The sequence below is a fragment of the Ylistrum balloti genome, unplaced genomic scaffold, assembly GCF_031769215.1.
Source record: "Ylistrum balloti isolate Yb309-2 unplaced genomic scaffold, AGI_CSIRO_Ybal_v1 Utg369668, whole genome shotgun sequence".
NCBI lineage: Eukaryota > Metazoa > Mollusca > Bivalvia > Pectinida > Pectinidae > Ylistrum > Ylistrum balloti.
Window position 1 is genome coordinate 2,772,221 of NW_026781915.1, and position 13,885 is coordinate 2,786,105.

General features: G+C 34.0%; 1 protein-coding gene across 4 annotated transcripts in view; it reads left to right on the plus strand.

Annotated features, from left to right (window-relative positions):
• Positions 1 to 12,570, plus strand: part of LOC132560640 (EF-hand calcium-binding domain-containing protein 7-like) — a 40,654-nt gene extending 28,084 nt beyond the window's left edge. For all 4 annotated transcript variants that reach the window (XM_060225307.1, XM_060225314.1, XM_060225329.1 and 1 more), the window contains 10 exons: positions 2,513 to 2,619; positions 3,016 to 3,154; positions 3,398 to 3,507; positions 4,392 to 4,546; positions 4,900 to 5,033; positions 5,305 to 5,453; positions 7,605 to 7,724; positions 7,949 to 8,032; positions 8,608 to 8,715; positions 9,570 to 12,570. In XM_060225307.1, coding sequence (XP_060081290.1) covers positions 2,513 to 2,619; positions 3,016 to 3,154; positions 3,398 to 3,507; positions 4,392 to 4,546; positions 4,900 to 5,033; positions 5,305 to 5,453; positions 7,605 to 7,724; positions 7,949 to 8,032; positions 8,608 to 8,715; positions 9,570 to 9,644 — 1,181 coding nt within the window. In that variant the 3' untranslated portion in view covers positions 9,645 to 12,570. The remainder of the gene's footprint in view (positions 1 to 2,512; positions 2,620 to 3,015; positions 3,155 to 3,397; positions 3,508 to 4,391; positions 4,547 to 4,899; positions 5,034 to 5,304; positions 5,454 to 7,604; positions 7,725 to 7,948; positions 8,033 to 8,607; positions 8,716 to 9,569) is intronic.
• Positions 12,571 to 13,885: the final 1,315 nt, after the last annotated feature.

Consider the following 13,885-nt stretch of genomic DNA (forward strand, 5'->3'; position numbering starts at 1 on the left):
GGGGAAACCCCATGGGTTGTTATATAGTAGTTACTGGAAGTAACATACTAGTTGTTACTGGGTAACATACATGGGTGGGTTGTTATATAGTTGTTACTGAAGTAACATACAGGTGGGAGGGGAAACCCCATGGATTGTTATATAGTTGTTACTGAAGTAACATACAGGTGGGAGGGGAAACCCCATGGGTTGTTATATAGTTGTTACTGAAGTAACATACAGGTGGGAGGGGAAACCCCATGGATTGTTATATAGTTGTTACTGAAGTAACATACAGGTGGGAGGGGAAACCCCATGGGTTGTTATATAGTTGTTACTGAAGTAACATACAGGTGGGAGGGGAAACCCCATGGGTTGTTATATAGTCATATAGAGTAACATACAGGTGGGAGGGAAAACCCCATGGGTTGTTATATAGTTGTTACTGAAGTAACATACAGGTGGGAGGGGAAACCCCATGGATTGTTATATAGTTGTTACTGAAGTAACATACAGGTGGGACGGGAAACCCCATGGGTTGTTATATAGTCATATAGAGTAACATACAGGTGGGAGGGGAAACCCCATGGATTGTTATATAGTTGTTACTGAAGTAACATACAGGTGGGAGGGGAAACCCCATGGGTTGTTATATAGTTGTTATATAGTTGTTACTGACCCCATGGGTTGTTATATAGTTGTTACTGAAGTAACATACAGGTGGGAGGGGAAACCCCATGGGTTGTTATATAGTTGTTACTGAAGTAACATACAGGTGGGAGGGGAAACCCCATGGGTTGTTATATAGTTGTTACTGAAGTAACATACAGGTGGGAGGGGAAACCCCATGGGTTGTTATATAGTTGTTACTGAAGTAACATACAGGTGGGAGGGGAAACCCCATGGGTTGTTATATAGTTGTTACTGAAGTGTTGTTACTGAAGTAACATACAGGTGGGAGGGGAAACCCCATGGATTGTTATATAGTTGTTACTGAAGTAACATACAGGTGGGAGGGGAAACCCCATGGATTGTTATATAGTTGTTACTGAAGTAACATACAGGTGGGAGGGGAAACCCCATGGGTTGTTATATAGTTGTTACTGAAGTAACATACAGGTGGGAGGGGAAACCCCATGGGTTGTTATATAGTTGTTACTGAAGTAACATACAGGTGGGAGGGGAAACCCCATGGATTGTTATATAGTTGTTACTGAAGTGTTGTTACTGAAGTAACATACAGGTGGGAGGGAAATCCCCATGGATTGTGAAACAGATAGTACAGGAAGAAGTTTACATTATTTTGCCAAGAATTTGCAAAATGTTTTGGAAAAATTTACAAAATCTTCCTTTTTCTCAAAACTTCAGAACATTATGTTGACATATATGTATTGATTAACTTAACTGGAGATGTTTGGTATACAACTAAGATGTGCATTGTTTAGTAAGAGAATGGGATCGTAGATATTTACAAACAGAAATTGTAAAGATCTTCAAAAACTTTTACCTTTACTTCATTTTGTTTCACTATTAACATGATTAATATAAATATTTAAGCAACTAATCTTTCTGTTCATGTTATAAGGAAAGTTTTATTCCTGAATATATCATCTGATTTCTTAAACCCCTGGATGATGCATGTCATGGATTGATAAGGAAATCTTTTGCTTAAATCTGTATTTACATGTTTACTATCAAATGCTTTAGACAAAAACAAACCAAGACTGGAAAATAAAACATGTTTGGATTGGCACTTACTTGTGTTTTTGCAGTTTACATATACTCTGTACTATGAGGAATTATCTAATACTGTAGATGTACTTAATTTGGCACATCAAATTTTAGCGCTTAATCTTTTATTGGCAAATTAGTGCAATGATAAATTTGTGTATCCACAGTAATTACTATATAAGCAGCATATAGGAATTGCAATTAGCACAGTAATTTTTAGGGCAATTCTCACAGTGCGAAAAGTGCTGAGATATGATTACCATTAAATATGCCTGTTTACAGTAAGTTACATTTTTGTGAAATGTACCCATCATGATCTCTTGTTGCAACTTGACATATTTCAGTGAAGGAGAAAGACAAATTTCATTAAAGTTTTAATTACATTTAAGATCATTATGACACAGAAAATGAGTTTAGCCATATCTGAAGTACAACAGTCATCTAACTAGAATAATCTGTGTCAAAGGTCAAAGTGACTTTTTAGTTTGATTATTCTCAAAGTACTGAACATTTCAATAGAATTTCACAAAAAAATTAACTGTTCAGTCAATTAAAACTAAATGATGTTAAGATTTTGTAAAATTTGAAATAGATTTTGAAGAAATATCATTTCATGTTTGAGTAAAAATCATTGGTACTCAAATATACTACCAAAACTCAATGTTGATGATTATGAACAGATTTTGCTTTTAAGATACAAATATTAAAATAAAAAATGTCACTAAATATTAAACATTGTACCAGATCTCAATGTATACATCACTGATCAATATTGTATCATTATAATTTGTCATTATTTCAGATGACATGCCACGACCTTCACCGAGGACACACAAAAAAGGACAGCCCGTCAAACATATCCCAGCAAGCAAACTAGGTCAACTCACTGATCAGCCGAAAAATAAAGGGGTAGGACATGTAGTGAAGTAATGAACATTTGTGTTTTATACCATGCCATTGCCATCCTCTGCCTCTAACTCACCACCTGAATCTTGTAGTACATTTCACTGGAGAGTTTCAGTTACCTCTTTGTCTATAACTGTGGAGAAGATAGACTAATGACACCATATTACACCTATTTCAATATAGATATCTGAAGCTTTGTGTGCCTTACTCCCTTGAGATATAGAAACATGATTAAAGTTTTCCTGATATTGGAGTTTTACCATTGTTAAAAGATTTAGGAATGTTAACATATCTAGACAATGTTCAAAATAGTAAGATATTATTGCTAGACTGGAAAGACAGAAAACAAATGATGATCATGTGATTGGACTATCACTGAAGATACACATTCTCTTCTAGGACTGGACCAAAGTTAGTAACAAAGGCTGTTTCTTTGTTGATGATGAGGATGGTCTGATGACTCACATCTACAGACTTACCCTGAAGGAGAGGAGTAAAGTCTGGATCACCATTCAACCAACATCACCACAGTCCATGAGTAAGACTTCTTGTCATATTATTCTTTAATTTGAATTATACCCTTTGTTTAATTTGAATGTTCACCTGGACATTTAGGCCATGAGCTTATGCTCAGTGGCACGGTGTCCATTGTCCATTTCTAACTGTGTTTATGTACATTGTGGTGAAGGTCAGATGTGAAACTGATATTTAAACTTAAGAGATAGTAATTTTACCATGTGTCCGTACCAATCATTACTGAATGCTGTACTTATTTCTTCAGTAATAGGTGATGTGACCCCGATAGATACCATGTTGCTTATCACCAAAAAGAAGCCAGATGCTGAGGGAAGATCAGTAGTCGCATTCACAGAGAAACGTGACGGCAAAGGAGTAAGTGATCATTAAATTTTTGAAGTCACTGATATTTACTGATCTTTGGGGAACGATTTTTTAAATCATAATATATAGGCGGGGACTGACTTTTAGTTCTGGTAGGAATTCAAAGTTATTCACCAGTACTACTAAAGGTGACTTAAAAGTTCTCCCCATCTGTAATCCTGGAGGAGACTTTAAGTTGCTCACTGGTATTTCTGTAGGGGATCCGAAATTCCTCACCAGTATTTCTGGAGAGGACATAGGGTTTTAAACCAGTAAAAATGACTTAAAGGTCCTCATCATTTCTTATGAATTAGACTTTAAGGTCTCATCAGTACTGCTGGAAGATTTCTCTCAAGTATCACTAGAGAGGACTTATAGTTTGTCACCAGTACTACCTGAGGAAACTTTTAGTTCCTTGACAGTACTCCTGGAGGGGAATTAAAGTTCATCTTCAATTCTACTGCAGGGGACCATAGGTTCCTCACCAGTACCATGGGAAGGGACTTTAAGGGCTTCCCAAGAGGGGACTATCAGTGTGAATTCAGTCTTTGTGAAATTTGATTCACATGGTGTAGGATATATCTTCTTACTCTTTCTCATAATTTGTAGCAATGCAGTGACAGTGTATTCAGAAGTGTTACATACACACGTTTTCTTCCTGGTTACCTGATACAGAAGGGGAGTACATAGTAACCACTTTGTGTGCCTGTTTTCTTCCTGGTTACCTGATACAGAAGGGGAGTACATAGTAACCACTTTGTGTGCCTGTACCTCCACGATAACCTTGTATACAAGAAACACTGGACAGATTTATTTCATATTCACACCATATAATATAATATATAATTCTGAGTCCCTGCTCACTGTGTGTTTATTGTTTATGTTTGGTTTAACAGAAATATGGCGTGATGTGTGAGTTGAAGGCTGGGACGTACAACCTGCTACCATTTACGACGGGCTGTAACCTAAAGCCTCGTCGCTCAGACTCCTCAAAGGAAACACCATTGGTTCGAAAAAAAGATGGAAAAACCACCATCACTAAAGCATTCAGGTAAGGTCGAGCATATTGAAAGAGTGAATATATATACAGTGATAATGTTATTGAGACATGTATATATGTCATTACAATCAGACTGCATTGGTGAAAAGTAAGATATTGTTTGTAAACTTTGAACTATTGACCTTTCCAAGAAGATGGAGTTCATGGTAACTTATAAAATCACCGTACAGTTACATTTATAGCTATCAAAATTCCACTTCAGTCAACATTACCAAACATGATAAAGATAATGAATGCAGACTCAGTAGAGTAAGTGACAGTTAATATCACTGTTTTGTTTAAGATATCTGTGTATTATTTCTAAGTATACATAGTTTACAACCAGTATACTTGTTACTTACTAGGAAAGCATTGGTGGAGATATTTGAGCTCAGTGACTTGGACAGCAACGGCACGCTGAGTCGAGATGAGTTCACATGGTTTACGATGAGGACTAGTGGGGACAAGGTCAGCGATGATGAATGGGAGGTGGTTACAGGTCAGCTGTTTTTTATTTTTTTATTATTTTTTTCATTCTTCCGCATAAATGCTGTGATAAAATTTTCATCGTTTCAACTTCTTCTTAAGTTCCAAGAGTGGATTTTTGTTTAAACTTTCCTGGAATGATACTGAAATAGTACCAGTTGTAAGAACTGCCCGATGAGATCAACAGCTCTGTAACAGTGTTCATATGCCATCATATAGTTTTCATTCTCCAATTAATCACAACAAAATGTCAAGTGACACCACTTCATTGTTACTATTTACAGAAACTGTGGAGTTACAGGACGATGAAGTTACTGAAAAAGGATTTCTGAAACTTAACGAGATGGAAGCAGATGATGTAGACGATGACATCAGTGACCTGTGGGTGACTTTACACTCAATGGGCTACAATAAGGATTTATTTATAGATGAGGTAACCAAATCAACAATCACTGTGATTAATTACTGTATATAATCCTGTAACATAAACATATCAGTAATTACTGTATATAATCCTGTAACATAAACATATCAGTAATTACTGTATATAATCCTGTAACATAACCACATCAGTAATTACTGTATGTAATCCTGTAACATGACCACATCAGTAATTACTGTATATAATCCTGTAACATAAACATATCAGTAATTACTGTATATAATCCTGTAACATAAACATATCAGTAATTACTGTATATAATCCTGTAACATAACCACATCAGTAATTACTGTATATAATCCTGTAACATAAACATCAGTAATTACTGTATATAATCCTGTAACATAAACATCAGTAATTACTGTATATAATCCTGTAACATAACCACATCAGTAATTACTATATATTATCATGTAACATAACGACATCCGTATTTACTGTATATAATCCTGTAACATAAAGATATCAGTAATTACTATATATAATCCTGTAACATAACCACATCAGTATTTACTGTATATAATCCTGTAACATAAAGATATCAGTAATTACTATATATTATCATGTAACATAACCACATCAGTATTTACTGTATATAATCCTGTAACATAAAGATATCAGTAATTACTATATATTATCATGTAACATAACCACATCAGTATTTACTGTATATAATCCTGTAACATAAAGATATCAGTAATTACTATATATTATCATGTAACATAACCACATCAGTATTTACTGTATATAATCCTGTAACATAAAGATATCAGTAATTACTGTATATAATCCTGTAACATAACCACATCAGTAATTACTGTATATAATCCTGTATATAATCCTGTAACATAACCACATCAGTAATTACTGTATATAATCCTGTATATAATCCTGTAACATAACCACATCAGTAATTACTGTATATAATCCTGTAATAATCCTGTAACATAACCACATCAGTAATTACTGTATGTAATTACTGTATATAATCCTGTAACATAACCACATCAGTAATTACTGTATATAATCCTGTAACATAACCACATCAGTAATTACTGTATATAATCCTGTAACATAACCACATCAGTAATTACTGTATATATGTATATAATCCTGTAACATAACCACATCAGTAATTACTGTATATAATCCTGTATATAATCCTGTAACATAACCACATCAGTAATTACTGTATATAATCCTGTATATAATCCTGTAACATAACCACATCAGTAATTACTGTATGTAATTACTGTATATAATCCTGTAACATAACCACATCAGTAATTACTGTATATAATCCTGTAACATAACCACATCAGTAATTACTGTATATAATCCTGTAACATAACCACATCAGTAATTACTGTATATATCCTGTATATAATCCTGTAACATAACCACATCAGTACAGTATATAATCCTGTATATAATCCTGTAACATAACCACATCAGTAATTACTGTATGTAATTACTGTATATAATCCTGTAACATAACCACATCAGTAATTACTGTATGTAATTACTGTATATAATCCTGTAACATAACCACATCAGTAATTACTGTATATAATCCTGTAACATAACCACATCAGTAATTACTGTGTGTAATCACTGTATATAATCCTGTAACATAACCACATCAGTAATTACTGTATATAATCCTGTAACATAACCACATCAGTAATTACTGTATATAATCCTGTAACATAACCACATCAGTAATTACTGTATATAATCCTGTAACATAACCACATCAGTAATTACTGTATATAATCCTGTAACATAACCATGTCATTAGTTACTTGGTAAATTGGTTTGATTTTTTTTTTCCAAACAACTTGTGCATTGTGATAATTATTTCACAGACTATTGCTATGCTTACAAAAACTCCATTCTCTGATTGATCAAGATGTTTTTCATTTGCCATTGTAACTGTTATTGACAAATAATGTATCTATAAATTTAGGTTTGAATTTTGAGAGTTTTTGAGAGTAATTTCACCTTTGGATAACCTCCAGTTGATGTTCATTGTTGAAGATTGTGAATGAGCATGCATCAAAGTTTGCTTTGAGAAGTTCTAGCTTGTTTTATTTTTAAATATTACGCTGGTGAAAAACAGTGGTTTCTTTGTGTTGACAGGCATGTCCATTCAAACTAGATGTTTTTGCTGAAAACTGTGATGATGCTGACGTGTCCCTTACCTGTACAGGAATAGAAACAATCAACAATGACAAGATAATTGAAACTGTTATGGAACAGGTACGACCAAGACAATTTTATAAATTTCTGTTTGACTTTACAAGGTTTTTTTTCTGTGTTTCGATTTACCTGGGTAATGTAAGCATATCATATTTTCAAAAATTGATTAATTAGAAGTGTTTTTTCTTTTCTTTTTTATTCAAATTTATCATCTTGAATATTGAGAGGTTGGTAATAAAGTTTTCTGATGTGTGAGAAACTAGGTCATGCTGTTTCTTTTTCAGAATGAAGCAGTAAAGATCAAAAGCATGGTGTACATGTATACATATGCTAATGACACAAGGTCAACAGTGGTTCTAGAGAACAAGGTTGGTAAAGCAATCATACATGTTCTAATACCAGGAGGTCAACTCTCATAGTTTACCTACCTAAAAGTCAAATGTCCGATTATGACATACATGATAATGAAATTATATGACTTGCTGACCAGTGAACATTTAGCAAAGGTGTTTGTATATAACCCTCGGTCAGATGTTTGTGAAGTTTTAGAATCAAAACGTTTTTACTCCTGTGTGAATTTGTACTGATACAAAGGATTGATTAAGTTTTGTATGCAGAGAACATGATTGTATCTATACAATAATTAAATAAACAAGTCTTCTTCCATTTAACACAACAATGCTCACATATTTACTAGTGATGGGATTTCAAACTTTCAGTCCAATTACTGCTACATCAAAAAGTCCATTGATAGTATTAGGTCTCTTCAATTTCATTTCTAATTCTAAGTTTTGAGATTATTTTGAAATTTCACTTCCTTAGTTTAAACTCGGGACAGATTAAAGATGTGTTGTAAACCATTCAGAACGAGGTATCATTTTGAGATATTAAGGAGGTAAGATAATACTGTAAATATTAGAGATCTTTTTTTTCTATGATGCAGTCGACCAACCGAGTGAAGATATCAATGGACTGCACAAGCAGTAAGAATTGTCAGATAAATCGTGACAAGGAGGAATATATCATCACCCTTGACCCCGATGATAAACAGGTAAGTTTCAAGCTGAAAGAATATTCTGTCACCCTTAACGCCCACCTTAAACAGGAAAATCTCGGCCCAATGGAATATAATATCACCCTCGGCCCACACATAAACAGGTAAGTCTTCACCTGAAGGAATATTAAGTCACCCTCAACACTCGTGATAAACCAGGAGGAATATACCCTTAATCCCCTTGATAAGCACTTCAGTCTCGACCAGGAAAGATATACTGTCACTCTCGACCCCAAAGGATAAACAGGAAAGTTTCGACCAGATCCTCCTATATGGACTATCATTCTCAACCCACACAATATATAGGTGAGTCTCAACTAGGAAGAATATACTGTCACCCACAACCCCCACAATAGGTCAATCTCAATCAGGAGAAATATACCAGCACCCTTGACCTGCATAATAAACAGGTAAGTCTCAACAAGGAGGAATATACCAGCACCCTCTGTAGATTTGTCTAATGATAGCTGTCAAAAACCATATACAGTTTGTGTAGGTTATATAAAAAAAGAAAAAAGTAGATCTTATGAGTGTTTTAATGGTATGAATACAAACCATGGTCAATTGTTATAATAATGATTCCTACAATGGTAATATTCACATGTTTAGACACTATAATGTTAGCTAATGCATGAGTTCAAAGGAAGATAACTCTGATAAGATGACGATCTCCAGCGTCGAAGATTCTCCACCACATATGTAATAATTATAAAATGACTTCAGCATTTCTATATTTTGTCAGTTGTGTTTAACAGGACTAACTTTAACGTCACATCCGCAATTATTTGTACCTATATCGGGTACTCTTTTTCTATGAAAGATAATACCAAGACATTAACTTTCTTCTCTAGATCGCACACCACTTGATGCCATTGGACGAGACTTTGGACTGGACTCCACGTTGTGTAGAAACTGTCACCAAATAACAGCAGGAACAAACTAGGCCTACAGATATATTTTTACAGCAACCATCCCGTCCATTTACATAAGATACATAATATCAATTTTATCGTCAACATTTGTTCAGTGGTATAATTGTAGTTTTATTAAAACTGAAAGTATGGCATATGTTTAGTGTTTGTAGTTTCTGGTAAAAGACATGCTTTCATTATTGATACAGTTTTTCCACATTTAGGGACTTATTTATATACATTGTATATTGGAAATATTTTAGATTTTTTGTTTTTAGGATTCTTTGTTCCTAATGAGTGTAGGACACCAATAGAATTACAGTGAATACTGCCAAGGATTACTTCCCCTGGTTTTAATGATTTCTCTTTCATTAAAATCAACATATCATTGTACAGATGGGTTACTTTACTTTCCAATCTGTTCATCAAATGTATTATAATTTTGAAGGCAGTTACCAAGATAAATGCTATTTAAAGATTTTCGGAAAACAAGCGATCAAGATTTTATTTTGTTGAGATGATGCCGCTGCCAAGATGACGATGAAGAAATATTTCATTTAATACAGAGATTAATAGGTGATCCTAAGAATATTCTGTGCCTTAATTCATGATAAAGATGGTACTGAAACACAGACCCTTTCATTGTAGCAATGGTGCAAGTCAAATATCGAAACAATTACAATATTTTGACAATACTTGTATTTTATGAGGAGAAATTTCTTTGAGGTTAGTGTTCTCACCACAGGAAAGCAACAAGTTAACTGATTCTGAAAACAACACTTGTCAGAGGAGATTACTTTAAGGATTTTTTGTTTCTTTGTTTTTTGGAATTTTTTTTTTTTTTGTTAGATAACTAAAAATTTGAAAAGTACAGGCAGGTCAATTTATGTGTGATTTTAGTATGGAGAATATCAAAGATGATTACTTAAGATTTCAGGGTTGTCCTTTGTCTTAGGTATCCATGGCAACAAGTACATTACCCCTTAAATGGAGTAGTATCTGGTAATAGTAATTATCTCTCTAGTATGACACTGTACAAGCCTAATACTGATATCAATATTTAGAAGATAAACAATTTTAATGCTATATATAGATGAATTTTTTCTCCCATTTTTAACAAAAATGCTTTTGTTTGTTTCTAGATTTCAAATAACAGAATGGGAACTTTCCAGAAATACTTTTTCTTTTGTGTAGATGTGTTTGCTGTTTACTCTGTTATTTTACCATAAGCAGGCATGCAGAATTGGACTCTTTTTATACATAGGATTTTGATGTAGAATGTGATGAAACACTTTCTGAAGTCTTATTAATTAACTACTATTTCACGACAATTGTATTATTGTTCAAGTATGTATTTGTATCTTCTTCAAAATATTTATTGATGTACAAATTGTATAGTGTACAATTTGTAAGTTTGATAAATAACCATTGAAACTAAAGAATTTCTTTGGTTCAAGGTTGGAAAAATTTAAATAGCCATCACTTGTTATAGATTTGAGTTTGATAAACTTGATATATATAATTACCCCTGCTCAGAACAATTTTCTATCAGTGACCATGGGGAAATTGCTTACCTAGCCTTGGTTTTCATACTTGGATTTTGATACATTATACATGATAACCAACCATTATATGTACAGGAGTCTACATTTATACCACAAACCTAAGACCATCTACAAGACGTGTATATTCTGTTAGTGTAGATACTCATTTTCTACACCTTTTGAAAGCTTACGTTTGAGATGATTGTTCCTTACACAGATTGTTAATATTGTAAACACATTTTAGCAGTGATCTTATTTAATGCTTTTGCACTGAAAATATTTTGCTAAAATAAAGTTGTGGTATTGCAGTTTCTGTATATAGATCATATCATCATATAGCAACTTTTTTGGACATGCTAGATATCATTTGGCTAATTAACCAAATAAGTGATTATGTGCTGGAAAATTTAACATGTTTATCAATAGTAGACAGACTTTTCTACCACAATAGATGTGTGTTATTCAACCCCAAAGGCATCAATTAATCATTCCAATTGTTGTATAAACATAAAACGTTATACCACATATGGTTTAACAATTTAGCTTGTTTGAACACCTGACAGAGTGAACCTTGACCCAATGGGTGCTTCATTTACTCACAGAAATTAGAACATTCAGTAAAATGTTCACGATTGTTTTTGCAATAATTTAATTTTTTCTGGATTTCACTCTTTCTTCTGCTTTGAAGATAAGATTTGTGACGAGTTACAATAACTTGATGCGTTTCTGAAATTGTCAGCTTTTCCTGTCAATTAAACAGATTTCGCTAATGGTCATATCATTACGCCCCAACTGATAATGTAAACAAACACATATGGGTAAATTTTCATTGTAGTTAAGACAGATCACACAAACTTGTAGTTGCTTTATATGATACTCCTTTTACTCTTGTTAGTATTTTTCCAAATAGTTCCAAAAATATGCACTAAAGCTTGTGTATTTTGTGACTTTTGAAAAAATAACTACATTGTATAACCTCTATTTTATATATCCATTGTTTGTAGAAAGTGTGTCACCCTTTACCATGCTACAATGAACAAAATCATTTTGAAGTTTGGCACTATTAAACATTATGCCTTAACATGAAGTACAGGAAAATCAGGGTTGTTGTGGGGTTCAAGAGGTAGGACGTTGAATAGTAATAAGTAACGTTGTTATGATGTTTTTCCTTGTCTGTGATATTTTCTATAATTATTATTGTGTATATATGGCTATTTAATTGTGCCATGGCTGAGTTAACATGTTGTGGTGACACAGTCGTGATTCACACTTAGTTTATCTGTTATAACAATTTTTTTACTATTTTCATTACCATCGTCTAAAATTAGAAATCTCATGATGGCCCACATCTATTGGTGTGCCGTAGATATTAGATAATAAATAAGTATAAGTATCAAGCTTGTGTCGTTGTTTGTAATAGTTTTTACCTGAAATGCATGCATGTCCAATTCAAAACTTGATTAGCTGTAACAAATGGATACAGAATGTCAGCATGAAATTGCTCTGAATTTAACATTTTGCATTACCTTATGGACGTCAACTTTAGACTAATTCATTCAGTCATCTGAGAATTTCATTACCTAAGATGAAGGATGTCTCCATTGGTATTAAAATTCATTTTATTTACCAGGTAAGTCTCGTATGTTGAGCCTCTGTGTCCTGTGGTATAGAAGCCTGACACATTCATCTAAGCAGTATTGCAGAAAAGCGCAGTACCACACAATTTCCCAGTTTATCTTCATGTGACTTGATGTGTTACTGTGACCTTTGACTTTTTAGGTACACTGTAGGAATGTGAGGGCCTGTGCTACTGTGACCTTTGGTGTTTAGGTACACCATGAGGGCTTGTGATAGGTAAACTGTGACCTTTGACTTTTAGGTACACAGTGAGTGTCTTTCATACTCAGACATTCGACTTTTAGATAGGTAAACCATGAGGGCCAGTTATACTGTAAACTTTGATGTAATGGTAAATGATGAGGGCCTTTGGTGATGTGACCTTCAACTTTTGGGTGAACGATGAGGGCCTGTTATACTATGAACTTTGACTTTAGGGTGAACGATGAGGGCCTGTTACACTATGAACTTTGACTTTAGGGTGAACGATGAGGGCCTGTTACACTATGAACTTTGACTTTAGGGTGAACGATGAGGGCCTGTTACACTATGAACTTTGACTTTAGGGTGAACGATGAGGGCCTGTTACACTATGAACTTTGACTTTAGGGTGAACGATGAGGGCATGTTACACTATGAACTTTGACTTTAGGGTGAACGATGAGGGCCTGTTACACTATGAACTTTGACTTTAGGGTGAACGATGAGGGCCTGTTACACTATGAACTTTGACTTTAGGGTAAACGATGAGGGCCTGTTACACTATGAACTTTGACTTTAGGGTAAACGATGAGGGCCTGTTACACTATGAACTTTGACTTTAGAGTAAACGATGAGGCCTGTAATGCTGTGAACTTTCACTTTAGGGTAAATGTTGAGGGCCTGTTATGCTGTGAACTTTGACTTTAAGGTAAATGATGAGAGTGTGTTATACTGTGAACTTTGTCGTTTGGGTGAACAGTGAGGGATCATTATACTGTTAACTTGAACTTTAGAGTAAACGATGAGAGTCTGTGTTGCTGGTGCTGATTGGAGAACTACAAGTGTTGTTTACAACCCTGAAATCTAATGTACAATATCTCCCATTGAGTATAT